The sequence below is a fragment of the Meles meles genome, chromosome 19 (genome assembly GCF_922984935.1).
Source record: "Meles meles chromosome 19, mMelMel3.1 paternal haplotype, whole genome shotgun sequence".
NCBI lineage: Eukaryota > Metazoa > Chordata > Mammalia > Carnivora > Mustelidae > Meles > Meles meles.
In genome coordinates, this window is record NC_060084.1 from 45,094,065 (window position 1) to 45,121,388 (window position 27,324).

Here is a 27,324-nt window from a genome sequence, read left to right on the forward strand (position 1 = left end):
CCGGACAGTCTGCACTCAGAGGCTGGCCCCAGGCTCTTTAACCTCCTGACTCACAGGGGCGGGGCTTCCCCTCCATCTGAGCCCCAATGGGGGTCTTTAGGCCACGGGGAGCTGACCCTTGTTAATACTAATTGATGGTTTGGGGTGCCACGGAGCAGGGGACGCCTCTGCGGTGGTTTCCTCCCCAGGGCGTGGGGCCTTCAGTTGTGGCCAGGGTGGAAGCTTAATGGGCTTGGCCCACAGCAAGAGGGAAGGCGGGCAGAGCTGAGGGAGACCGGAGAGAGGGCCTGGAAGGAGGTCAGTGTGGGGGTGTGTTTCTGCCATCTTGCCCCTGCCTCTCCCTCTGTGGGGTTGGGGGTGTGGGGGACAGGGAAGGGCGGCACACTGACCCTGCGTCTCCATCTCTCCCTGTCTCTCCATCTGCCAGTTTCTCTTTCTCCCATCATGTCTCTATCTCTGCCTCCAATTCTGTCCATCTCTCGTCTCCTTCTGTCCCCCTGGTGTGTTTTGGTCTTTCTGTGTGGCTGTCTCTCCCTGCACCTTCGGTCTTGGGCATTGCCTCCCTGTCCTTCCCTCTGCACCCTTTTCCCTGCCCTGTAGCTGCTCAGTCCCCTGGGGCCCACTCCTCCTGAGCCCCCAGGACCCTGTCTCCCCCCTTCCCCGACAAAGCAGACCTCAGCCTGCTCGCCCCACACAGGGCTGACTATGGATGATCCACTCTGCTCCTGCTGACCCTGGGTTGGGAGCCAGTCCCACCAGTGACCGTGACCCCGACCCTAGCCCCACGAAGCTCGGGGTCCAGTGGAGTAGTGTTTCCCCAAGAGGAAGGAGCCATTGGAAGAAATGCTAGAAGTAGATTCTGAGAGGCCAGAAACTCACCAGTTTGGGTCCCAAGAGACTTCCATCCTCCAGGGGGGGGGTTGGGGGCGTGTCTCCTGCACGGACAGAACCTTGTCACCTCTGTGGCAAGGGATGTTCCTTAGTCCTCTGGTGTCCTTCCCTCCGAACAGATCAACAGATATTGTCTGAGCCCCCAGCTGTGTGGCCACCGGAAAGGGGTTATAAAACAAGATGTCTTCCTGTAGAAGTGCCCAGACCAGCCCCAGCCCTCCACCCCCTGTCATATGAGGCAGGTGACAGTGGTTTGGAGCATCTGCCAGGGTAGGAGCCGAAGGGCCAGCGTTCAAATCTCGACTCTGCCCCTTAGCACCGTGTGTCTTGGGCAAGTCACTTAAGCTCTTGGCGCCTGTTTCCTCACCTCTACAGCGGGAGCAGTAACTGGACTGATCTCAGTGCATTGTTGTGAGAACCAAACGAGTTAATCTGTGGGACGTGTTCAGAGCAGCACGAGCTGCTGGGACTACGTCTGGAGTCCCATCCACTGTGACCGATCACCTCTGGCTGCTGCTTCTGCCATTTCCACAGCCACTCCTGCCACCCTGCTCTACACATTTCCCACCTGTTGAGGTCACAGCCCTCTCCCCTGTACTGGGCATTGATTGAATAAAACCTGCCTGACATCTCGTAGTGAGCAGGAAACAACTCCCTGTGATCCCAGACCATGCCACTGCCACCCGATGGCCCTTCTTGGCCTTCGTTGGCAGGTCCTAGCTTCCCGACGCCTGCCTTGTCGCAAGGCTCTGGTCACATCCCACAAACAAGTGTTCTCTTGAACGCTTCCCACGTGTCTTACACCCAGGGTCCCAAATAAGCTTGTCTTCCCGGACCAACCTAAGAAAAACGCACTGATGCCGGCGTAGTGGAAGTCTGTTGCTTGGTGAGCCCAGCACACCCTACCTCTTCTTCTGGGATCAGCACCCCCCCCCCTTATGTTTTGGGGATCCAGGGATCCCTTATTCTCAAGCTCTGCGGCTCCTGGAGGGCTGGCCCCGCCCCCTGGCTCCAGGGCGGGGAGTTTGACCCAAACCAGCCAATCAGAGAAGCGCATTCCTGGCCTCGCCCCTTTACCTGTTCATCCCCGGGGACTCCAGGCAGGGCTGCTCTTTCCCTGGGACCACTAGGCTGGTGGGACGAAAACCCGGAGCGGCCAGATTGAACCTTGAACCTTAGCAACCTTGTCAGGAGACGGGCCTGAGAACCGCTGAGCGAAGCAGCGCCAGGCCACTTAGAGAGAAAGATTCCCACGAGCATATAGAATCCTTCGATCCGGATGCGCTTGAAACCAGACTGACATTAAAGGAGCCAACAAATTCTCCTCCTCTCTGTTTCCCCGTTTCAATTCGCACTTAATTGTTCTGTTTTGTCACTAGCAACCAAAAGAAATCTTCCCAATTTGGCTGGCATGATTTCTGCAACTGTGCACCAGCCGGAATGTGCTGGACACCAGCTTCCTGGGGAGTAGGAGATCCCACACAGCCGTGGAGTTAAGGAGTCAGGTGCCAATTTACTCTGGGTCTACCACCCCACCACCCCACCCCCAACCCCCTCCCCACACCCCGCCAAGCCTCCTCACCTAATCCGCAAAGTAGAGAGTGTTCCTGCTTCATCAAGTTAAGGCTGCTCCTGAGCCATTAAAAAAAAAAAAAAAAAAAAAAGCAAAACTACCTTAAACACTATCATGAGGGGCACCTGGGTGGCTCAGTCAGCTGAGCGGCAGACTTGATTTCAGCTCAGGTCGTGATCTCGGGGTTGTGGGACGGAGCCCCATATAGGCTTTAGGATCAGCGGGGAGTCTGCTTCCCTCCCTCTCCCACTGCCCCCCACCCCCACCCGCTCTTGCACACACACTCTCTAATAAATAAGTAAATCTCTAAAAAAAAGAAAACACTATCATGAAAATGCAAAGCCCCTCTTCTGCGGACAGCAGATACCTTACACCCGTAATACAGAGCAAATGCTTGCTACTTAGGGACATTTTGCACCAGGCTCCGTGCTTGGCGCTTCACAAATATCTAATCTTGGCGTAAACCTTGAGAGGGACGTCAGTCAGCTCTAACTTAGGGAAATTACCACGGATGGGGGCAGACATTTATGTATGAAGGGCTGGAGCCCGACGCTCCCAGATCAGGGTGTCAGGTTCTGGTTAGGTTCCGGTGGGAGCGCTCTTCCAGCCTGGCCAGCGGCCTCCTTGAGCTGCGCCTTCCTGAGGCGGAGAGAGCCAGCTGCGCACTGGGACTCGGTGTCTCTTCCCCTGCTTCTAAGGACCCCATCTTGAGGGGCAGGGGAGGTCCCGCCCTCAAGGTCTCAGGCAAACCTAATCTCCTCCTTAAAGGCCCAAGTCTTAATACCATCATACGAGGGGAGTTAGGGCTTCAACATAGGAATTCTCTGGGCGGGGGACACAAAGAGCAATAAGGTTTACAGATGAGAAGGCTGAGGCACAGAGAAGCCCGGTACTTTTCTTGGGCTCTCACAGTTCCAGAATCAGGATTTGAACTCGAGGGTCCGGCTTACTGTTTATACTATATGGCCTCTCCGAAGATTAGTATTCAGAATATATAAAGAGCTCCGAGGGCGCCTGGGTGACTCAGTGGGTTAAAGCCTCTGCCTTTGGCTCAGGTCATGATCCCAGGGTCCTGGGATTGAGCCCTGCATTGGGCTCTGCTCAGCAGGGAGCCTGCTTCCTCCTCTATCTGCCTGCCTCTCTGCCTACTTGTGATCTCTGTCAAATAAATAAATAAAATCTTAAAAAAAAAAAAGCTCTGATAAAGAAACCACCGCTGACTCAATAGAAAGCGGGAGAAGACATGAAAAAGCAATCACGGAATCAGTGTCCAATAAGCTATGAAAACCTGCTCCTAATTAAGACCACCTGAAATACCACCGTGCCCTCGGCATTAGGACCAAGGTTAAGAAGCCTGAAAATACCAAGGGTCGGCAGGAACGGGGAGCAAGAAACACAGACGCAGAGTTGTAACTTGGTACACTTTGGAAGACGAACTGGCATTCCTTGGTAAATGCCTCCCCATGGCACAGTGATTCCACTCCCAGCTATGGATAGACCAAAGAAATGCACGGGGGCGCCTGGGAGGCTCAGTCAATTAAGCTTTTGACTCATGATTTTGGCTCCGGTTCTGATCTAATGGGTCATGAGATCGAACCCTGCACAGGCTCAGTGCCCAACATGGAATCTGCTTCGGATTCTCTCCCTCCTTCTCTCTTTGTCCCTCCTGCCACTTGCTCTCTGTCTCAAATAAATAAATAAATCTTTAAAAAAAAAGAAAGAAATGGATGTACACTTGTCCCAGGAGACATGTGCAAAAATGTTCATAGCGGCATGATTTGTACTAGAAAAAAGAACAAAGAACAAAGCAAAATGAAAACAACTCAGATATCCATTGTCAACGAAGTGAAAAAGTCATGCTATATTCACACAAGGGAAGACTACGCAGGAGTGGATATTGGGTGCACTGCAGTTACAACAGGAATGAATCTTGGAAACGTACCACTGAATGAAAAAGCAGTCTCAGGGGTGCCTGGGTGGCTCAGTTGTTAAGCATCTGCCTACAGCTGAGGTCATGATCCCAGGGTCCTGGGATCAAATCCCCCATTGGGCTCTTTGCTTGGTGGGGAGCTGCTTCTCCCTCTGCCTGCAGCTCCCCTTGCTTGTGCTCTTTTTCTCTGACAAATAAATAAAATCTTTAAAAAAGAAAGAAAAGGGGCACCTGGGTGGCTCAGTGGGTTAAGCCTCTGCCTTCAGCTCAGGTCATGATTTCAGGGTCCTGGGATCGAGCCCCACTTCGGGCTCTCTGATCAGCGGGGAGCCTGATTCCCTTCCTCTCTCTCTCTGTCTGTCTGTCTACTTGTGATCTCCGTCTGTCAAATAAATAAATAAAATCTTTAATGAAAAAGCAAGCCTCAGAAGGGTACCCACAGTGTAATACTATTCACTAAAAAGGTACTTTTTGTTATGGAAAATCAAAAGCATCAACAAAAGTAGACAGGATGGTACAGATGAACCCCACGTCCCCGTCGCCCAGCTTCAGTAATTATTAGCTGGTGGGAATCCAGCTTCATTTATGTCCTGCCCCCACCCGCCCCTCTTGTATACATTTGAAGCAAATCCCAGACTTCTTTTCATTCCCTCGGGAAATACTTGTTTTTGAGAGCCAGAGTCAGAGGGAGAGAGAGAAGCAGGCTCCCCGTTGAGCAGGGAGCCCAACCCGAGGTTCCATCCCAGGACCCGGGGATCATGACCCAAGCCAAAGGCAGATGCTTAACCGACTGAGCCATTCAGGTGCTCCTTCCTCAGTAAATATTTTAATACATCGCTCTAAAATGTAAAAACTCTTTTTTTTAAAGATTTTATTTATTTATTTGACAGAGAGAGCTCACAAGTAGGCAGAGAGGCAGGCAGAGAGAGAGAGAGGGAAGCAGGCTCCCCACGGAGCAGAGAGCCCGATGCGGGGCTCGATCCCAGGACCCTGAGATCATGACCTGAGCCGAAGGCAGCGGCCCAATCCACTGAGCCACCCAGGTGCCCTAAAAGGTAAAAACTCTTAAAGAACACCGTAACTAGAATACCACGGTCACACAAAGAAAATTAACAATAATTCCTTAATATCACCAAATATCCAGTTGGTAGGCACATTCCTTTTTTTTTTATCATCAACATAATTTAACATTTAATTAATTATACACTCGGGGTATTGCTCTGTAGTGAGTTTAACTAGCAAATAACTAGGACTGGTAATAAGTTGGTTGGACATCTCTATGTATGCACATTTCTAACTGTTTCCTGAATGTCATAAAATTGTTAGTAGTTTGAGTCAGGACCCAAGTAAGATGGTTTTACTGCCATTGCCTGACATGCCTCTTAAACCTCTTTTAATCTACAAGTTCCTTCTTTCAGCTCTTTTTTCCTTACGATTTTTGGCTGAACACCTCGACTGTCCGGGAGAATTTGCCAAGGTCCGGTGGCTGATAAACCCCTAGTGGCATTTCCCCTGTGCCTCTGTCTCCTGTACTCCCTGTAACTGAGCATGAAACCTAGATGCTTGTCAGTTGCAGCCTCCGTTTTTTGGCAAGTGACACCCTAGGAGGTGTTTGGCTTTTCCATCTGGTCGTCTCTGCATTCGCGATGCTAAGAAGCAGGTGCTTGCTGCCTACGAGAACTGACACCAGATGGGGATTGCAAAATGGTGACATTCTACTTCTGTCATTTCATTTTCCTGTGGTAGCTGGAATAGTTATAAAGGGACACTTTTCCTTATCTGCTGAGGTACAGTTAATGAAAGAGAGACAGGGACCGCCTGGATGGCTCAGTCTTAACCCACTGCCTTCAGCTCAGGTCATGGTGCTGGGGTCCTGGGATCAAGCCCCTAGTCGAGTTGGGCTCCCTGCTCAGTGGAAGCCTGCTTCTCCCTCTCCCTCTGCTTCTCCCTCTCCCTCTTCCCCCTCCCTCCGTCCCTCCCCACAGCTCCTATTCACTCTCTCTAGTGTGCGGTCTCTCTCTCTCAAATAAATAAATAAAATCTTTGAAAAAAATTAAAAATAGGGACACCTGGGTGGCTCAGTGGGTGAAGCCTCTGCCTTTGGCTCAGGTCATGATCCCAGGGTCCTGGGATAGAGCCCCGCATGGGCTCCCTGCTCAGTGGGAAACCTTCTTCTCCCTCTCCCACTCCCCCTGCTTGTGTTCTCTCTCTGGCTGTGTCTTTCTTTGTCAAATAAATAAATAAAATCTTAAAAAAAATAAATAATAGAGAGACAGGATCCTTCCTTGATTCTTTCCTTTTATTTACCCGTTTTAGAGCATGGCTTTTTTTTTTTTTTAATATTTTTAGATCTGTCAGAATTCCTTTTGAGAGGTTTTGTTGTAACAGATTACTGAGTAGTGAGGTTGAAGGGAAAGCCCTCCCTCCAGTTCTTGGCAGCTGCTGATCTCTCCCCCGAAGAACTGGTATCTGAACATGATACTGGGGTTACGTCAGTTAGCACCCAGAGGCGAATGCGCTGGAAAACGAAGTCCACATCAAGGGAAACAGAGCTGAGACTTGCCCAGCACAGGCTTGCTAGAGCCAAAGCCGATGATGACTCAGAGCAGGCAGGACGAGATGGCCTCCCAACCTGTCTTGTAGGTTTGGCGAAGTCCCAGCCAGCTACATCCTTCTAAGCCCTGAACTCACCTTTCATGAAAGGGTCATTTGAGGTGCACCTGACCACATCCTCGAGGACCCTCTTCAATTAGCCTGTGAGCTGGTGTCAGGCAACCAGTTCCTTCTGGAGTTCTGGACTGATCATAGGATCCTTCAGAACTCGTGCCTTGGGCGCCATTCCTGAAGTTGGGCCATGCAGGCTCACTAGACTGCTAAGCACTGTTCAAACGAGGGTGAGAAGCACCGAAATATTTTAGCCAACATTGCTTGTCACCAGTTTCACCAATAACAGCCCATTTTTAACACGTTATGCTAATTTTTAAAAATATTTATTTATTTATTTTAAAGAGAGAGAGGGGGCTGGGTGGCTCAGTGGGTTAAAGCCTCTGCCTTCAGCTCAGGTCATGATCTCAGGGTCCTGGGATCGAGCCCCTCATCGGGCTCCCTGCTCAGCGGGAGCATGCTTTCCCCTCTCTCTCTGCCTGCCTCTACACCTACTTGTGATTTCTCTCTCTATCAAATAAACAAATAAATAAATCTTTGAGGAAAAAAAATAGAGAGCACGCGCATGCGCTCAAGGGGGGAAGCGGGAGAGGGAAAGAGAATCTCCCAGCAGTCTCCCCACTGACTGCAGAGCCCACATGGGGCCCATTCTCACAACCCTAAGATCATGTCCTGAGCCCAAACCAAGACTTGAATGCGTAAACGACTGAGCCACCCAGGCACCCCAATTTTTTTTTAAGTAAACTCTATGTCCAACATGGGGCTTGAACTCACGACCCTGAGATCAAGACCAGAGCTGAGATCCAGAGTTGGCTCACACACTTAACCAACTGAGCCACCCGGGCCCCCCAAAAACCCGTTTCTAACATTCATCATGCTAATGAACGAAGTCTCTCGTGTGTATCAGAGGTAACTAGTTGAAGCTCTTGTAGTTGGCTTTTCATCAGATGCTGGATGACTGTTCTGGAATGTGTCTTCCGGCTTAGGCTGCCTGAGGGGTCCCTGGAGTGTTCCAAATGCTTCACATATTTGTATCATCGTGTGTCTGAGGTTGAAGTCCTTAGAAACGGACCCAGAGACTAAAGGCTGCATGCAGAAGGGATACTGTGGATTGGCCTCAGCTGATAGCCCCAAAGGGAAGTGAAGGGGGCAGGATTGGGCTGCAGGAAAAGATTCACACAACTTGGCTGAGACAAGGCTCAGACAATGCTATGAGGGGATTTGGAGCTGGGGTGGCCACCCTGCATGGTCCCTAGGGTCCAAGGCGGTTAAGGCTTTGGATCCCTGTTAGCTTCTGGTCACTGGCATGGGCTACGCCCTGGAAAGGGCATGACATTAGGTGAGGCTGTTCTCTGTGACAGAGGCACATCCAGGGAGGGACACAGCCACAAGACACAGCAGCCCAAAGCCCAGCATTTCCTAGCGTGGTCCACTGAGGGGGCCCGTTCGGGGAATTTCTCCATGGGTTTGTGATTATTTCCAAATCAGAGCAAATAGTAAAATGATTGCATTGGTTATAGATCGGGCTGGTCTTTGTCCTTTCCATGCTGCTTTGGTGGCCTCTTAGAGGCCAAAAACTGCAAAAGGAGAGGCAAAGAATAGTAATAAAGAGTAATCATAAGGGCGCCTGGGTGGCTCAGTGGGTTAAAGCCTCTGCCTTCGGTTCAGGTCATGATCCCAGGGTCCTGGGATCGAGCCCCACATCAGGCTCTCTGCTCAGCGGGGAGCCTGCTTCCCTTCCTCTCTCTCTCTGCCTGCCTCTCTGCCTACTTGTGATCTCTGTCTGTCAAATAAATAAAATAAAATCTTTAAAAAAATAAAATAAAAATTAAAATGCAAGCTCTGTGTGTCTGGGTGGCCAGTGGGTTAAGCCTCTGCCTTCGGCTCAGGTCATGATCCCAGGGTCCTGGGATCGAGCCCCGCATCGGGCTCTCTGCTCAGCAGGGAGCCTGCTTCCTCCTCTCTCTCTGCCTGCCTCTCTGCCTTCTTGTGATCTCTGTCAGATAGATAAATAAAATCTTTTTAAAAAATAAAAATAAAAACACAAGCTATAGAGAACAGATTGGTGGTTGCCTGAGATGGGCAAAGTGGATGAAGGGGGTCAAAATGTACAAACTCCCATTTGTACAATAAGTAAGTCCTGGACGTGTAATGTACAGCATAGTGACTGTAGTGAACGACACTTTATTAAATATTTGTAAGTTCTTTTTTTTTTAAGATTTTATTTATTTATTTGACAGACAGAGATCACAAGTAGGCAGAGAGGCAGAGAGAGAGAGGAGGAAGCAGGCTCCCCGCCAAGCAGAGAACCCGATGTGGGGCTCGATCCCGGGACCCTGGGATCATGACCCGAGCCGAAGGCAGAGGCTTTAACCAACTGAGCCACCCAGGCACCCCAAATATTTGTAAATTATTAAGAAAGTAAATCTTAGGGATGCCTGGGTGGCTCAGTTGGTTAAGTGTCCAACTCTTGATTTTGTTTGTGGGTGATCTCATGGGTCCTGGGATCGAATCCCACATCAGGCTCTCTGCTCCGCAGGGAGTCAGCTTGAGATTCCCTCTCTCTCTCTCCCCCTCCATCTGCCCCTCCATTTGCTCCCTCTCTCTCTAAAATAAATAAATAAGTCTCAAAAAGAAAGAAAGAAAGTAAATCTTAGAAGTTCTCATCAAGGGCGCCTGGGTGGCTCAGTCATTAAGTGTCTGCCTTTGGCTCAGGTCATGATCCCAGGTCCTGGGATGGAGCCCCATGTCAGGCTCCCCACTCAGTGGGGAGTGTGCTTCTCCCTTTCCCCCTGCTTGTGCTCTCTCTGTCTCTCTTTCTCTCAAATGAATATTTTTTAAAAATAAAAATAAATAAAAGTTCTCATCAAAAGAAAGAACACTATGACACTACATGGTGATGGATGTTGAATAGACTTATTGTAGTGATCATTTCACAATGTATGCAAATATTGAATGACTGAAACCGTTGAAACTACTATGATGCTCTATGTCAATGACACCTCAATTTTAAAAAACCGGGACCAAAGACCACTCTATCTAGTTCTGGTCCTCAAAGTAAATAAAATCTTGAACAAGACAATAACTTTAAAATAATAATATAAAATATATGCAAAAAATCCAGAAGTTCCTTGTAAGTTACTGGCTTCTAATAAAAATGACTTTATGGGGCTCCTGGCTGGCTCAGTTGGTTAAGCCTCCAACTCCTGATTTCAACTGGGGTCATGATCTCAGGGTCTGGAGATGGAGCCCAAGTGGGGCTCTGGCTCAGTGGGGAGGCTGCTTCTCTCCCTCTTCATCTCCTTCCGCCCCTCCACTCTGATTGCACTTTCCCTCTCTCTCTAAAATAAATAAATCAATCTTTTTTAAAAAAAGACTTTATTGTTTCACAACTTTGTTGACTTCTGCAATGCTGCTATCTAAAGATAATGACACAGGGCACCAGGCTGGCTCAGTTGGGGGACCAAGTGATTCTTGATCTCGGGGTCATGACTCTACACGTTGGGTGTAGAGATTACTTAAATAAATAAAACTTAAAAATATAAATAAAGATAATGACACAATTTTTGAGGTTATAACACGCCTGTGAGATGACTACTTTTTTCCTCCCACGATGATGAATATAGTGACTTTGAACTTGACAATCTTGTGTTTGCTTTATTTTAAATGCGTGTTGTATATTTCATTTGGCAAGCCAGTCCTTCTAAAACTTGGACTCCCTTGCAATCCATCTTTTCAAGCAAAATGTTTTTCTTTTTCTTTGCTGAAAAGAAAATGGAGGTTTTGAATAGTGTAATTAATAAGGTTAATTTAAGAGCTATATATATTTTTTTCAAGCATCTATCAAACACTTACAAAAACTCAATTTTATAAAAATAAGAAGCAGAGGCACCTGGGTGGCTCAATCCTTTAAGTGGCTGACTGTTAGTCTACACTTGGGTCAAGATCTCAGGGTTGATAGATTGAGCCTCATGTGGGCTCCAGGCTCCCCGCTCAGTATGGAGTCTGCTCAAGATTCTCTCTCTCCCTCTCCCTCTGCCCCTTCCCCTGCTTGCCTGTGCTCACTCTCTCTCTAAAATAATTAAATAAAATATTAAAAAATAATAATAAGCAAGGGTGCCTGGCTGGCTCAGTCGGTGGACTATGTGCCTCTTGATCTCAGGGTCATGAGTTTGAGGCCCAAGTTCAGTGCAGAGATTACTTTAAAAAAGGGGAAAAAGGGGGGGTGCCTGGGTAGCTCAGTCTGTTAGGCATCTGTCTTCAGCTCAGGTCATTATCCCAGGTTCTGCGATCAAGTGCCGCGTCAGCTCCCTGCGCAGCGGGGAGTCTGCTCCTCCCTGTGCCTTTGCACCTCCCCCCTGCTTGTGCTCTCTCGCTAATAATTAAATAAAATATTAAAAAAAAGAAGTAAAGAACAAGCATTGTATTGGGATCTGTTAAACAATAGATAAATTCCAATTACAATCAGGATAAGACAATATGGCTACCCTCACTATCATTCTGGAAATATTAGACATGGTAATAAGATATAAAGGAGATATAACATGTATAGTGGTTCCAACAGAATTAGAAATTAACAAAAATTAGACAAGCAGAAATCTGATAAAATTCAGAAATTTAATAAACACTCATAACTTCCATAGGTGAAGAGAGATATAATTACAGACTATCTACAAAACAATGCATATTAATTAAAACACTATTCTCAGAATATATTATAGTAAGAGATACATTAATAGACTTAAGTTATTTTATTAAATAAGAAAGCATGAAGCAGTAAACTAAATATATGTAATTTTTTTTTTAAGATTTTACTTATTTATTTGACAGACAGAGATCACAAATAGGCAGAGAGGCAGGCAGAGAGAGAGAGGGGGAAGCAGGCTCCCTGCTGAGCAGAGAGCCCAATGCAGGGTTCGTTCCCAGGACCCTGAGATCATGACCTGAGCTGAAGGCAGAGGCTTAACCCACTGAGCCACCCAGGCACCCCAAGGTTTTTTTTTTTCTTTAAACATTTTGTTTATTTGACAGAGAGAGACACAGCGAGAGAGGGAACACAAACAGGGGGAGAGGGAGAGGGAGAAGCAGGTTTCCCACCAAGCGGGGAGCCTGATGCAGGGCTTGATCCCAGGACCCTGGGGTCATGACCCAAACTGAAGGCAGATGCTTAACGACTGAGCCACCCAGGCACCCCATGAAATTTTTTTTAAGCTTTTATTTATTTATTTGAGAGAGAATGAGTTAGAGAGAGTATGAGAGAGGAGAAGGTCAGAAGCAGACTCCCCAAGGAGCTGGGAGCCCGATGTGGGACTCAATCCTGGAAGCCCAGGATCATGACCTGAGCCGAAGGCAGTCACTCAACCAACTGAGCCACCCAGGCGCCCCCCATGAAATTTTTAAATAAAACAAAATAAGGGGGAAAATAAACACAAAATAAATTAGAGACTCAGAGAAGCAATAAAACGGATACAGGCACTGTTATACACTGAAATCTACAAACCATTGTTGAAAGAAATTGAAGATCTCAGGAAATGGGAAGATATCCCACGTTCATGGATTTGAAGACTTAATATTAAGATGGCAATGTTCCCCAAATTAATCTACCATTTCAATATAATACCTATCAAAGTCACAGCTGATTTTTTTTTTTAAATAAGCTGACAAGGTGGACGCCTCGGTGGCTCAGGTTAAACCTCTGCCTTTGGCTCAGGTCATGATCTCAGGGTCCTGGGATCGAGTCCTGCATCAAGCTCTCTGCTTGGCGGGGAGCCTGCTTCCTCCTCTCTCTCTGCTTACTTGTGATCTCTCTCTGTCAAATAAATAAATAAAATCTTTATTAAAAAAAAAGAAACTGACAAAGTAATTCTAAAGGTTATTTGGAAAAATATACAAAACAATTTTGAAAAAGAAAAAAGGTAAAGGACTCAAAGTTTCTGATTTCAAAATCACAGTGATCAAGATGGTGATATTGGGATGAGGGTAGACATAGGTAAATGGAATAGAACCGAAGGTCCAGAAATAAATACATGTACCTATGATCAATTAAGTATCGATGTGTGTGTCAAGATGAGGCAATGAGGAAAGAACAGTGTTTTCAACTGGAAATCTACATGCAAAAAAATAAAGTTGAGCCCCAATTTCACAAGGTACACAAAAATTAACTCAAATGGTTTATCTATATTTATTTGAAATGAAAGACAAAAAGTTTTAAGTACAACACAAACTCTAATTTTTCCTGAGTTCTTTATCAGTACGTTGCCAACATGCTGCCTCTTCATTTAAATTCTTTTTTTTTCTTTCTTTTTTTTTCTTTCCTTCCTTCCTTCCTTTCTCCCTTCCTCCTTCCCTTCCCTCCTCTTTCTCCCTTCCTTCCTCTCTCTCTTACTTTCTCTCTCGCTCGCTCTTCCTTCTTTCCTTCCTTCATTTATTTAGAGATGTCTGGGTGGCTCATCTGGTTAAGCCTCTGCCTCCAGCTCTGCTCATGATCCCAGGGTCCTTGATCATCCGGAAGCCTGCTTCTCCCTCTGTCTGCTGCTCCCCATGCTTGTGCTCTCCTTCTCTCTCTGAAATAAATAAGTAAAATCTTTTTTTTAAGATAAACTGAGTCATATTAAACATATTTTAAAAAGAACTTATTTATTTAAAGATCTTTTTATTTATTTACTTGGCAGAGAGCGAGAGAGTACAAGCACGGGGAGCAGCAGGCAGAGGGAGAGGGAGAAGCAGGCTCCCTTCCAAGCAGGGAGCCCCACGTGGGGCTCTATCCCAGGACCTTGAGACCATGACCTGGGTCGAAGGCAGACACCCAAAGACTGAGCCACCCAGGTGCCCCCCAAAAAGAATTTATTTGACAGAGAATGAGAGGAGGAGAGAAAGAGAGCACAAGCAGGGGGAGAAGCAGAAGGAGGGGGAGAAGCAGAAGGAGAGGGAGAAGCAGGCTCCCTGCTGAGCCTAGAGCTCCAGCCTGGGACTCCATCCTAGGACACTGGGATCATGACCTGACTGGAAGGCAGATGCTTAACCGACAGAGACACCCAGGTGCCCCTCAAATAGTTTCTTAATATGTAGTATATTTTGTATAAACATGAACATTCTCCACAATATACACGGTAATACAGAAGTGAAAATCGGGAAATTAACACCGGTGAGGGGTGCCTGGGTGGCTCAGTGGGTTAAAGCCTCTCTAAAGGCTCAGGTCATGATCCCAGGGTCCTGGGGTCGAGCCCCATATCGGGCTTTCTGCTCAGCAGGGAGCCTGCTTCCTCCTCTCTCTCTGCCTGCCTCTCTGCCTAGTTGTGATTTCTCTCTGTCAAATAAATAAAATATTTAAAAAAAAATTAACACTGGTGAATCACTATCACCCAACCTAGTTTACCAGTTGTGCCAACATTGTCTTATCTTTCACTGTCCTTTTCCAAATTTGTACCCAAGGGGTAGGTGAAAATTTCTTTTTAAATGTTCAAAAACTACATGACACAAATGAAATAAAAATTAATTCATTTAACAAAGATCTCTGGTGTACCAATGGATGTTAGATTTCTAAAGTCTCCCACTGGGAGAGGAAGACCGAAGGTGCCAGAGCCCACCCATAAATATACAAAGAAAGGCCCAGAATGGAGAGGGGCTGCTCCACGTTGAAGCTCGGAAGTGCAGAGAAAGTTCAGTGCTGAAAGGATTCGAATTCACCCAGATTTGGAGATCACACAAAATTCTGCATCTTCTGAGGAAACTAAAGCAAAAGCACCCTCGCTCCCAACGCCCACAAACGATATTGCACCATCGGCAGAGGCCACAGGGAGGCGACGTGTCCTACATCTCCAAGGAATCCCAGGCCGGAAACCGCAGGGTTGGCTCCCGACTTTGCCCAGACTCCCCACCAGGGCCCGAACCGCAGTGAGCGAACCTTGCCAACCGACCCGAACTATCTCACAGTTAAGAGACACGGACTTTGCAGAGTGTCGCGGTCGCGGAGTCATGACCTCCCTCCAACCACAGCCATTAAGTAACGAGCAGTCACCTCCTCGGAGCAGAAACGCACCGCCTAGCGGTGGGGGTGTAAACTACCCCATCCCACCCAGTTGCCACTCGGGCAGGGAGCCCGTGGTCGGAGCCGTGCAGGAGCCCAGGTGGAAGAAGTGTGGGAATGGGGCGCGTGCCCGCAGCGGGGACCCAGAGATCCAGATCATCCTGACCCCCGTCCGCTCTGCCGGTAGATGCCGCCCCAGTGCGCGTCTGCCCTGGGGCGCAAGGGCGGAGGCCCGTCCCGACTCGGGGACAGCTGGGAAGCCGGCGACGCCCCGTGCACTGTCCGGCCCCACCCCGCGCAAACCGGCTCCCCGCATCCACACGGGTCCCAGGCCGCGTCGCCGCCAGCTCGGGCTCTCCAAGGGACCAGGCGTGTGGGGACTCGCTCCCGCTGTGTGCAGATGCACGCACACCGAGCCCCGTTGCTCCGCAGATGGGGCGCCAGGCGGAGCTTGCGCCCGCTCCGAACCCCATCAGGTCCCCCCACCCGCACTCCCCAGGCTGCTCTGCCCAGCGCGGCTGGAAGACGACCCCAGACACAGCCCCACCCGATCGCGACCCTCCAGAGCCCGCCCAGCCACACAGCGGGTCCCTCATCGCGGGTCCCGCACCCCGCCTCGGCCGCGGAATCGCTGCGGGACCCTTAGAGTCTTCCCCTCTCTGAACCTGCTTTCCGCGTCTGGACGCAGGAGACACAGACACGGAGCAGGCGCACCGACGTGGGCTGAAACTTTATTTGCCATTCCCGGAGCCCAGCGCCCCCAGCCCCTCGGGGGCGGCGGTCTCAGAAGATCTTCACCGACTCCAGCTGCAGGTCCCCGCCCACCTCCAGGAGGCGCACGCGCGCCGGCGGGATGCGGTAGCGGAAGTGGTGGTACTCCGAGTCGCCGACCACCGCCTGCGGGGACGCGGGGTTCGCGCTGGAGTGTCCGAGGCCGCCTGCGGGGGTGGGGGTTCCTCCCGACACGGACCCGCGCCGTGTGCCGCGCCCACTGGCCGCGGGGACCGGCCCGCGGGCGCGTGTTTCTCGGCCAGTCTCCCGACCCAGCCTTGCCCTGCCCCAGAGCCTCGGCCTCACACTGTGAGGGAGAAAACCGGGGCCCCGCCGCCCGGCTAGGGGACACCCACCCTCTGAGCACTTGGCTCTTGCGCGCTGGTCCTTGTCGCCGCCGCACCCCGGCCTTCTGACACTAGTGGGGATGCACCAGGAGAAGAGGGACGCGGAAACCACCCCCGCCCCCCCCCCCCCCCCCGCATGGCCAGGCTTCTACCCCCTCCACCAATAGCCTCCCTGGCTTCCACCCCTGTAGGTACCGGAGACCCGCCCACCTTGAAGCCTTCTTCCGTGGCAATGAGGAGCACATCGAAAGGCTGCCGGTGCTGGAAGGGAATGCCTGAGCCGCGCTCCTCTCGGCCCCAGGTGCCCTGCTCCAGTGTATTGAAGACCACAGCAGACTCATCAAGGCGCGGGTTGAAATGCAGGGCAGCTTCACTCCCAGGGGCCTCGCTGCACAGCAGGTTCACATAGAACCTAATAGATGAGGGGAGAAGGGCCCTGACTCACCGTTGCCAGAGCACATACAAATTTAAAAGACCTGGAATATCACACATCACAGAAGGGCTGTGCACTGGTGGCCAGGACCAGGATTACAGGGCATCCAAAACCTTATAGGGACCCTGGGCACAACCACCTACAGGAGGGTAACGATACTATTGCCTGGGTCCCCCTCATTTCCAAAAATACTAAGAGTTGCCATAAATCATGGTGCCAATGGCCAGGGTACTCCCCAGTCCTAGAGGTCTAGGAAGAATACCACAGACCCCCTTATTCCCGGCACCACAGATTCCCAGAAATCCCACAGTTCCCGAGCCAGGAAATCTGAGGACTGATTGCTTGGGTTTCCCAGATGCTCACGGCACCTCCAGATCACTGGACATGTTTCCAGAGTTCCTGGGGATTCAGACTGGGAGTCATAGAACTGCATATAGGAACCCTAAGACTGCTCTGGATCCCCCAGATTCCCAGGACACATAGGGACCCCCGCTTGTACACAGCCATGGACAAATCAGTGAAGACATGAGATTCCAGAAAGTCAGTGATGGCCTGGGAATTCCAAGACCCTTGTGAACATAGGTGGCTCCGGCCCCCTTGAGTCTGGGCTGGAAAGAGTCAGGTCAGCTAGTCCCACCCTTACCACGTGGGCCTGGGGTCTCACCTGCCAGCCTTTTCCGGGATGACACCACGGATCCTCATCACAGTGCCTACTCGGATGCCCTCAGGCAGCGAGGTCTTATGGGGCACGTTCTGCAGGACCAGGGGTGGGGAGATCCAAGGGAACCAGGGATGACATGACAGAGACAGATGGGTCAGCCCCAGGGAAAAAATGGTCAGGACCCACACCAGCAGAATCGCTAAGAAGAAAGGCCACAGAGAGAAAGGAGAGAGAGAGCCAGAGCCAGGCAGAGGTGGGGAGAGAAACACAGAATCCACAGAACAAACAGAAGAATCCAAGAGCGGATGGAAATGTTGGGTTGGGTCAATCAGAGAGCCACAGCCCAGACACTTCCTAGCACACCCCAACACCCCCTTTCTCCTTTCAAACAGGAAACCTCTGGCAGGCCCAACCCCTCCCCTATTCCCGAACACCCTTAAGTCCAAGACCCCAGCCCCAGGACCCCGAGGCACTCACAGAACTCCCTGCCATGGCTGGGACGGTGGGGCAGTCAATGGCGTTGGTGGGGATGGCTGCTGGGTCCTTAAATAAAAGTGGGGCGTGGCAGGCCAGGCTGACTCACCCCCCCTTTTCCACACCCACCACCCACACCTGGCACAGACCCTAGCCCTGGGGCCACCTGGCCCAGAACCTTCTTTCTGGAGCTCCTGCCTTCCCTCCATTCCCGAGGACTCCCAGGTGCGCTGCCCCCTCTCCTTTCAGCTAGTAATGAAGAGGACAGCTCCTAAGGAAATACGGGGAACAGAGAGGACTGGGTGAGCCACCGCCCATCTAGTCCTGTCTTCCTGCTGCTTGGAAGCAAAAAAAGAGGATTTTGCCCATTTTATCTTGGGAGACGTGGCCCCGAGAGGCCCCCGTCGGGGGCTGGGTTTCCGGGCTCACCTCCCAGGCTGGGACCTGCCACCCAGGATTGAGGCTGCAGCCCTGACATGGACATGCCCGTTAGGGCCCCTGACCCTGGCCTCAACCACAGCCATGGGAGAGGGGCTCTGAGGGGCAGCGGGTTCACCTGATGGGTGGCGCTGCGACTCTGGGGCCTAGAGCAGTGCCTGGCACACAGGAAGGGCTCTGTGAATGCAGGGGAAAGAAGGAATGAAAAAGTCCCTTTGGCATTTCGGAGGCCTCTGGGCAGGCCTGCGCAGACAGGACCTGCTTGCCCTCTCAGCTCGAGTCCAGCCTCTGGGGGCGACGGTCACTCCCATTCTACTGCCAAGGACACTGAGGCTCAGGGAGGGGAGGCCCTCTGCCCAAACCTGCAGGCTGGGTGCTACCACATCACCATGGCTCTGCCTTTCTTCCTCTTGGGGAGTTTGTGTCTGGCATCCTCTGTTCCTGTGAGTCAGTGCCCTAGTCCCCCTCCTGCACCCTCTGGTTCCCATACTCTCTCCCAGGTGTCCCTGTCTGCCTCTAGCCTCTAAAGCTCTGTCTTGTGACGCCTGGGTGGCTCAGTCGGTTCAGTGTCTCAACTGTTGATTTCACTCGGGTCATGATCCCAGGGTGGTGAGATCCAGCCCAGTATAGGACTCGCGACTGGCCAGAACCTGCTTAAGATTCTCTCTCTCTCTCCCACAGCCCCTCCCTGCTCAAATAAGTTAATGAATGAATAAATGAACAAATGAATCAATCAGTCTGTCTGTCTATCTATCTATCTATCTACCCATCTATCTCTGTCTTGTTGCATTTCCCCAAACTGCTGCCACTCTCCCAGCTAGCGCTCAGGTCTAGGGAGCACAGGGCACCCACACCCAGACCCAGTTGGACACTATGGAGCCCTCCTCCACCCAGGCCCCATAGTCCAAGACCCCAGAAGAGGAATCCAGGATAGGACATGGGGAGAGGGCAGAGGGAGAATGCTGAAAGATGCTTCTGGCAGGCAGGGAAGAGGCAGGGTGAGGCAGCTGTACAGAAACCCCTCCTGGCAGCCCAGCAGCCCTACCCCACCTGCAACACCCCACTCCCATCCCCCTCTCCACCCCACAGGGGGAAGAGCCCCGGGGGAGAGGACAGAATGGAAACTTTGGGTGGAGACAACCAGACTCAGAACCTGATCCACCACCTGACTGCCCCCCCAGGCTTCCCAGACTCTCCATCCCCCCACCACACGAGGCAGCCAGGTGGGGGCGCAGTCTGGGAGCCAAGGCCTCAGACAGTGAGGCTGGGCAGTTGCGTTGGGCCTGGTGAGGGTGGCAGAAGCACCCCATTTTGCAGAGCAGAGCACTGAGGCCTGGAGAGGAGCAGGTTCTCATCCTAGGTCACACAGCAGGGTGGGTGGGAAGGGGGCTGGGCGGGAGGCCTGGGTGTGGCCCAGGACTGGGCATCAGGACTTCCAGAAGAGGGCACAGGCGGCCTGAGGCTGGAACCCCAGCCCCTGATCGGGTCCCAGAGTGATGGCCAGGGCGGGGTGTCCACTCTCTCGGCCTCCTTCTCTGGGGCTCCGCGTGCCAGCGACTCAGCCTTCTCCTGAGCTCTTCCTCTGGCTGGATATTGCTTCACACGCTGCCAGCCTGCAAGTCCCAACACGACTTCGCTGTTTGCCTAAATGTTGGCATGCGATCTCTTATCACCGTGATCGCCGGCTCCTTTCTCAGAACTCAGAGATGCGCAACCTTGCCGGCCCCTTATTCTCTGGCATCCATATTCTCCATATCAGTATCTTCTTTCCAAGGAGTACCGAATGTGTAATTTCCCAATACTCTTCCTTTTTCCTGAGCTACACTCTGCTGTCCTACAATCTGCTGGGTGTCACAGAATCATGATGACTTTTGACAAACGTGTAGATGGGAGCAACCACCAGCCCCATGGAGACTCCTCGAGCCCCAGAGACAGCCAGCCCCCCTCTGCCTGCCCAGTTCAGCTGGCGCGATGGGGAGCTAGGGGGCGGCCAGCAGGCTGAGTGGGCTGAACTCACCCGCCTTTGGGACAGAAGTCGGGTGCACGAAAAGGAGCTCACTGTGCCTGCGGGGGGCATGGGCATGGAGGGTCCCGGGCTCTGCTGGTGTCAGCTGGTTGGGGGCTTTGGCTTGTTCACTGGGAAGATCACACAGGGCTGCTTTGGGTTTGGAAAGGAACATTCCAACCAGGAAAAGGACACCTTGATAGTCTTTTTTTTTTTTTAAGATTTTATTTATTTATTTGCCACACAGAGATCACAAGTAGGTAGAGAGGCAAGCAGAGAGAGAGGAGGAAGCATGCTTCCTACTGAGCAGAGAGCCCGATGCGATGCCGGGCTTGATCCCAGGACCCTGAGACTATGACCTGAGCCGAAGGCAGTAACCCACCGAGCCACCCAGGCACCCCGACAGTCTATTTCTTAAGCCCAGAAATTAGCCCAAGCCTCAGGTTGTATTTATACACAGAGTAAATTTCACCAACCCCTCCCTGCAGAGGGGAGAGAGCCTGTCCTGGTTGCTTCCACTGATAAACTGTGTTCAGTAAACTCTCTTCAGTACTCTAAGCTGCACATGGGATTTTTACAATGTGGTGAGTCTTTCCACTGTCAAGTGCATTCTTCAAGTCATAAGTAATTGTTGTACATGTCCGTGCCTGAGGTGGAAATCCACTGGTTCTTCTCTCTCCTCCTCTTCTTCCATCTCTCTTCCCTCCCTCCCTTTCCTTAGCTGATGGATTGGGTCCTCCAGCCATCAGGTGGGTAGCATCAGGCAGCAGGTGCTGCCTCTGGTGGGTGGGGAGCTGGGGTGGCGGTAGTGGGGGAGGGGCTGCTGCTCCATGCTGGTGGCAGAGGGAGCTGGTGAGGAGGGTGTTCAGAAGAGGGTGGTCCGCAGGACCTGGGGTGCGGCTGGGGGCAGAAGGGCAGCTGAGCCCTGGAAGCTCTGCCCCACCAGGAAAGGAAGTACCTGGGGGAGTGAGTACAGTGTGGGTGTCTTCCATCACTTTCAGGAGAGGGAGTTCCAGCACTGAAAAAGCATTGAAGAAGACCAGGGACCTGATTGGCAGTGTCTCCCTGAACTCATGGTTTCATGAAGATTTTTTTTTGCGGGGGAGGGGAGTGCATAGGACAGCGGGGGACATTTGTCTCCTTCAAAATTTTTTATTATGGAAAAAGAATAAATAATTTTTAAAAATTATGTTGGGGCACCTGGGTGGCTCATTTGGTGAAGCGACAGACTCTTGGTTTCCACTCAGATCATGACCTCAAGGTTTGTGGGATCGAGTCCCACCTCAGGCTGCGTGTTTCATGGGGAGTCTGCTTGAGATTCTCTCTCCGTCTCTCTCTCCACGCACACTCTAAATACATTTGTCTAGGGGCGCCTGGGTGGCTCAGTGGGTTAAATCCTCTGCCTTCGGCTCAGGTCATGATCCCAGGGTCCTAGGATCGAGCCCCGCATCGGGCTCTCTGCTCAGCAGGGAGCCTGTTTCCTCCTCTCTCTCTGCCTGCCTCTCTGCCTACTTGAGATCTCTGTCAAATCAATAAAAAAAACTTTATAAAATTTTTTTTTCTAATGTTGAAATACAAAAATATAAAGTTACCATGTTACCTTTGTTTCTTTTTTTGGAAGGCAGACACTTAAATCAACTGAGCCAGCCAGGCGCCCTACACCAAGGTTTTTTACGGATATGGTTCAAAGCGCAAGTTCTCCTGTAGCTGTCCCCCACCCCCATCCGGCTCCAGAACTCCGGGCATCCCGCAAACCTGAAAGTGGGCGCCCACAAGGCACTCACTACCACCCCCCCACCCCCACCCCGCCTTCTGATTTCTGTCTCATGAACTTGACTACTCCGCAGACCAGGTGGGCGCTTTAACCTCCCACTTGATTCCTGATAACAGGCAAGAAAAAGTCCCTCCTGAGAGATACTGACCCTGATCCCGCAGGAGTCACGTTCTTATCGCCACCTTGAGACCTAGAGAATTCTATGCCAACGGGCCCTGGGAAAGTAACTTCTCTCTTCCTTTACCCGCCCCACGGAGCCGATTAAGTACTTTTGCACAATTAGCTCTGTTGTTGAACTTAATATAAAAGCACGGCGGTTTGGCCATTTCTTTGAGGCTTCTGTTTCCTAAGGAGGGCTCTCGGGTCCCGAACAACTTACCTAACCGCGTGTGGGTTTCTCCCGTCCACCTGATACCTCAGGTCGGCTGTCGCGCCCGGAGGAAGGCAGAGGCCCGGTGTTGCCGCCCCTGCAATGTATGTATACACCTATGTCTGGAGTCCTGCGTCCCCACCTCGGGCCCCAGACAAGGCGCGGGAGCCGGGACACAGCCCGCATCTTGGTTCCTGCGGACCGGTGCCTTTCTCTACCAAAGAAGGTTGCAGAAATGGCTGTCTCCAGGGCTCAAACAGGACGTGCCGGGGACAGCTTCCTGGTCGGTGAAGGAGGAAGCGTTCACGGGCCCAGGGTGCAGACGCAGGTCCAGGTCGTCGTGAAGGACGCCCTTGTGGAGGCTACAACAGTGAGAGCCCTGCACCACGATAGTAGAGCTACGAGTCTGCTCCGACTTGCCCTGACGTACTCTGATATACCCTGACGTACTCTGACGTATTCTGACGTACTCTGACGTACTCTGATATACCCTGATCTACTCTGATGTATTCTGGCGTACTCTATCGTACTCTGATATACTCTGACGTACTCCGACGTACCCTGACGTACTCTGACGTATTCTGTCGTATCTCGACGTACTCTGATGTATTCTGTCGTACCCTGACGTACTCTGACGTACCCTGACATACCCTGTGAAAAATACCACTGACCTCCGGACCATTTATAAAAACCACTTATAAGAAATAAATTTATTGGGGGCGCCTGGGTAGGTCAGTTGGTTGTCTGCCTTCGGCTCAGGTCATGATCCCAGGGTCCTGGGATCCAGCCACCCTGCCCTTGGGCTCTCTGCTCAGTTGGGAGCCTTCTCTCTCTTCCTCTGCTGCTCCTCCTGCTTGTGTTCTCTCTCTCTGTGTCAGATAAATAAAATCTTTTTTAAAAAAAATTTTATTTCTTGTGGTTCTGGAGGTTGGAAAGTCCACGATCAAGTACCTTGACCAGTATATTAGGTGTCTGGTGAGAACCGGCTTCTTGGTTCATAGATGGCTTTCTTCTGGCTCTGTCCTCACACGGCTGAGGGGGAAGGAGCTCTCTGGGGTCCTTTTGTAAGAGCACCAACCCACTCATGAGGGCTCGGCCTGCAAGACATCATCTCCTCACAAAGGCCCCAATTCCAAATACCATCCCACTGGAGATGGGGTTTCAGCATAGGAATGCGGGAGGGGCGGGGGGGTCACACAGTCTACAGCAGATGTGAAGGATGAAATGACAGCATTTGGTGAAGATGATGACATTGGCAGAATTTCCAAGCGCTTCCCACAAAAATGCTAACTAATGACAAAGGACAAATGGGTGACATTCTGGTGGGGAAGCCTGGAACCTGCTACTGTGGAATGTGCCGCTAGGGACATGATCCAAGTCAATTCACCAGCCAGAAGACATGGGGAGATGGCGGGCAGCTAGACAGGATATACGCGGGGTCACTTCTGTGGGTCTTCTGTGGAAAGTGTGTAACTGGAATCTAGTGACCAGGATACATTGACCTCCAACCTTCCCAAGTGTCATGATGCTGAAAGACAAAAGGAGACTAGGGAGACAATCCAGATGCCACAAAGAGGCCTGACACCAAATCAACACCAGGTTCTGAATTTCTACCCCTGCCCGCACCAGCAAGTCCTGTGGACCACCCTCTTCTTTTTTTTTTTTTTTTTAAGATTTTATTTATTTGACAGAGAGAGATCACAAGTAGGCAGAGAGGCAGGCAGAGAGAGAGGGGGAAGCAGACTCCCTGCTGAGCAGAGAGCCTGATGTGGGGCTCGATCCCAGCACCCTGGGATCATGACCTGAGCCGAAGGCAGAGGATTTAACCCACTGAGCCACCCAGGTGCCCCAAGGACCACCCTCTTCTGAGCACCATCCTCACCAGCTCCCTCTACCACCAGCATGGAGCCGCAGCCCCTCCCCCCATTACCGCCACCCCAGCTCACCATCCAACAGAGGCAGCACCTGCTGCCCCACCAGATGGCTGGAGGACCCAATCCATCAGCTAAGGAAAGGAAGGAAGGGAGGGAGGGAGGAGAGATGGAAGAAGAGGAGGAGAAAGATGAACCAGTGGATTTCCACCTAAGGCACGGATATGTACAACAATTACTTATAACTTGGAAGAATGCACTTGACAATGGAAAGACTTACCACTGAACACATGGTAAAATCCCACGTGCAGCCTAGAGTACTGAGAGTTTACTGAATACAGTTTATCAGTGGAAGGAAATAAGACAGAAACTGCCTCCTCTCACAGGGAGGGGTTGCTGAAATTTACTCCGAGTATAAATACCACCTGAGGCTTGGGCTGATTTCTGGGCTTAAGAAATAGACTACCAACGTGTCCTTTTTCTCGTTGGAATGTTCCTTTCCAAACCCAAAGCAGCCCTGTGTGATCTTCCCAGTGAACAAGCCAAAGCCCCCAACCAGCTGACACCAGCAGAGCCCGGGACCCTCCATGCCCATGCCCCCCGCAGGCACAGTGAGCTCCTTTTCGTGCACCCGACTTCTGTCCCAAAGGCGGGTGAGTTCAGCCCACTCAGCCTGCTGGCCGCCCCCTAGCTCCCCATCGCGCCAGCTGAACTGGGCAGGCAGAGGGGGGCTGGCTGTCTCTGGGGCTCGAGGAGTCTCCATGGGGCTGGTGGTTGCTCCCATCTACACGTTTGTCAAAAGTCATCATGATTCTGTGACACCCAGCAGATTGTAGGACAGCAGAGTGTAGCTCAGGAAAAAGGAAGAGTATTGGGAAATTACACATTCGGTACTCCTTGGAAAGAAGATACTGATATGGAGAATATGGATGCCAGAGAATAAGGGGCCGGCAAGGTTGCGCATCTCTGAGTTCTGAGAAAGGAGCCGGCGATCACGGTGATAAGAGATCGCATGCCAACATTTAGGCAAACAGCGAAGTCGTGTTGGGACTTGCAGGCTGGCAGCGTGTGAAGCAATATCCAGCCAGAGGAAGAGCTCAGGAGAAGGCTGAGTCGCTGGCACGCGGAGCCCCAGAGAAGGAGGCCGAGAGAGTGGACACCCCGCCCTGGCCATCACTCTGGGACCCGATCAGGGGCTGGGGTTCCAGCCTCAGGCCGCCTGTGCCCTCTTCTGGAAGTCCTGATGCCCAGTCCTGGGCCACACCCAGGCCTCCCGCCCAGCCCCCTTCCCACCCACCCTGCTGTGTGACCTAGGATGAGAACCTGCTCCTCTCCAGGCCTCAGTGCTCTGCTCTGCAAAATGGGGTGCTTCTGCCACCCTCACCAGGCCCAACGCAACTGCCCAGCCTCACTGTCTGAGGCCTTGGCTCCCAGACTGCGCCCCCACCTGGCTGCCTCGTGTGGTGGGGGGATGGAGAGTCTGGGAAGCCTGGGGGGGCAGTCAGGTGGTGGATCAGGTTCTGAGTCTGGTTGTCTCCACCCAAAGTTTCCATTCTGTCCTCTCCCCCGGGGCTCTTCCCCCTGTGGGGTGGAGAGGGGGATGGGAGTGGGGTGTTGCAGGTGGGGTAGGGCTGCTGGGCTGCCAGGAGGGGTTTCTGTACAGCTGCCTCACCCTGCCTCTTCCCTGCCTGCCAGAAGCATCTTTCAGCATTCTCCCTCTGCCCTCTCCCCATGTCCTATCCTGGATTCCTCTTCTGGGGTCTTGGACTATGGGGCCTGGGTGGAGGAGGGCTCCATAGTGTCCAACTGGGTCTGGGTGTGGGTGCCCTGTGCTCCCTAGACCTGAGCGCTAGCTGGGAGAGTGGCAGCAGTTTGGGGAAATGCAACAAGACAGAGATAGATGGGTAGATAGATAGATAGATAGATAGATAGACAGACAGACAGACTGATTGATTCATTTGTTCATTTATTCATTCATTAACTTATTTGAGCAGGGAGGGGCTGTGGGAGAGAGAGAGAGAATCTTTAAGCAGGTTCTGGCCAGTCGCGAGTCCTATACTGGGCTGGATCTCACCACCCTGGGATCATGACCCGAGTGAAATCAACAGTTGAGACACTGAACCGACTGAGCCACCCAGGCGTCACAAGACAGAGCTTTAGAGGCTAGAGGCAGACAGGGACACCTGGGAGAGAGTATGGGAACCAGAGGGTGCAGGAGGGGGACTAGGGCACTGACTCACAGGAACAGAGGATGCCAGACACAAACTCCCCAAGAGGAGGAAAGGCAGAGCCACAGTGGCTACATGGTAGCACCCAGCCTGCAGGTTTGGCAAAGGGCCTCCCCTCCCTGAGCCTCAGTGTCCCTGGTAGTAGAATGGGGGTGACCGTCACCCTCAGAGCCTGGGCTTCATCTGAGAACGCAAGCAGGTCCCGTGTGCACAGGCGCACCCTGAGGTGGCACAGGAACTTTTTCATTCCTTCTTTCCCCTGCATTCACAGAGCCCTTCCTGTGTGCCAGGCACTGCTCTAGGCCCCAGAGTCGCAGCGCCACCCATCAGGTGAACCTACTGTCTCTCAGAACCCCTCTCTCAGGGCTGTGGTTGAGGCCAGGGTCAGGGGCCCTAACGGGCATGTCCGTGTCAGGGCCGCAGCTTCAGCCCTGGGCGGCAGGTCCCAGCCTGGGAGGGGGGCCCAGAAACCCAGCCCCCGGCGGGGCCTCTCGGGGCCAAGTCTCCCAAGACAAAATGGGCAAAACACTCTTTTCTTACTTCCAAACAGCAAGAAGACAGGACTGGATGGGCGGTGGCTCACCCAGTCCTCTCTGTTCCCCGTATTTCCTTAGGAGCTGTCTTCTTCATTACTAGCTGAAAGGAGAGGGGGCAGCGCACCTGGGAGTCCTCGGGAATGGAGGGAAGGCAGGAGCTCCAGAAAGAAGGTTCTGGGCCAGGTGGCCCCAGGGCTAGGGTCTGTGCCAGATGTGTGTGGTGGGTGTGGAAAAGGGGGGGGTGAGTCAGCCTGGCCTGCCACGCCCCACTTTTATTTAAGGACCCAGCAGCCATCCCCACCAGCGCCATTGTCTGCCCCACCGTCCCAGCC

The 27,324-nt window shown here is 51.8% G+C and overlaps 1 protein-coding gene across 1 annotated transcript; it reads right to left on the reverse strand.

Annotated features, from left to right (window-relative positions):
- Window positions 1-15,684: 15,684 nt before the first annotated feature.
- Window positions 15,685-17,788, reverse strand: LOC123931827 (galectin-7-like). The gene is made up of 4 exons (XM_045989432.1): window positions 17,774-17,788; window positions 17,300-17,388; window positions 16,413-16,614; window positions 15,685-15,981 (listed from the first exon to the last, which is right to left on the reverse strand). The coding sequence occupies exons 1-4, from the start codon at window positions 17,786-17,788 to the stop codon at window positions 15,868-15,870; spliced, it is 420 nt and encodes a 139-aa protein (XP_045845388.1). The 3' UTR covers window positions 15,685-15,867.
- Window positions 17,789-27,324: the final 9,536 nt, after the last annotated feature.

What these genes read in the sequence shown, in the direction of transcription:
- LOC123931827 (XM_045989432.1), bottom strand. An exon ending in ATCCCGGAAAAGGCTGGCAG is followed by an intron (nt 16,615 to 17,299) that starts GTGAGACCCCAG and finishes CTCATCTATTAG; the next exon opens with GTTCTATGTGAACCTGCTGT. An exon ending in CCACGGAAGAAGGCTTCAAG is followed by an intron (nt 15,982 to 16,412) that starts GTGGGCGGGTCT and finishes GCGTCCCCGCAG; the next exon opens with GCGGTGGTCGGCGACTCGGA.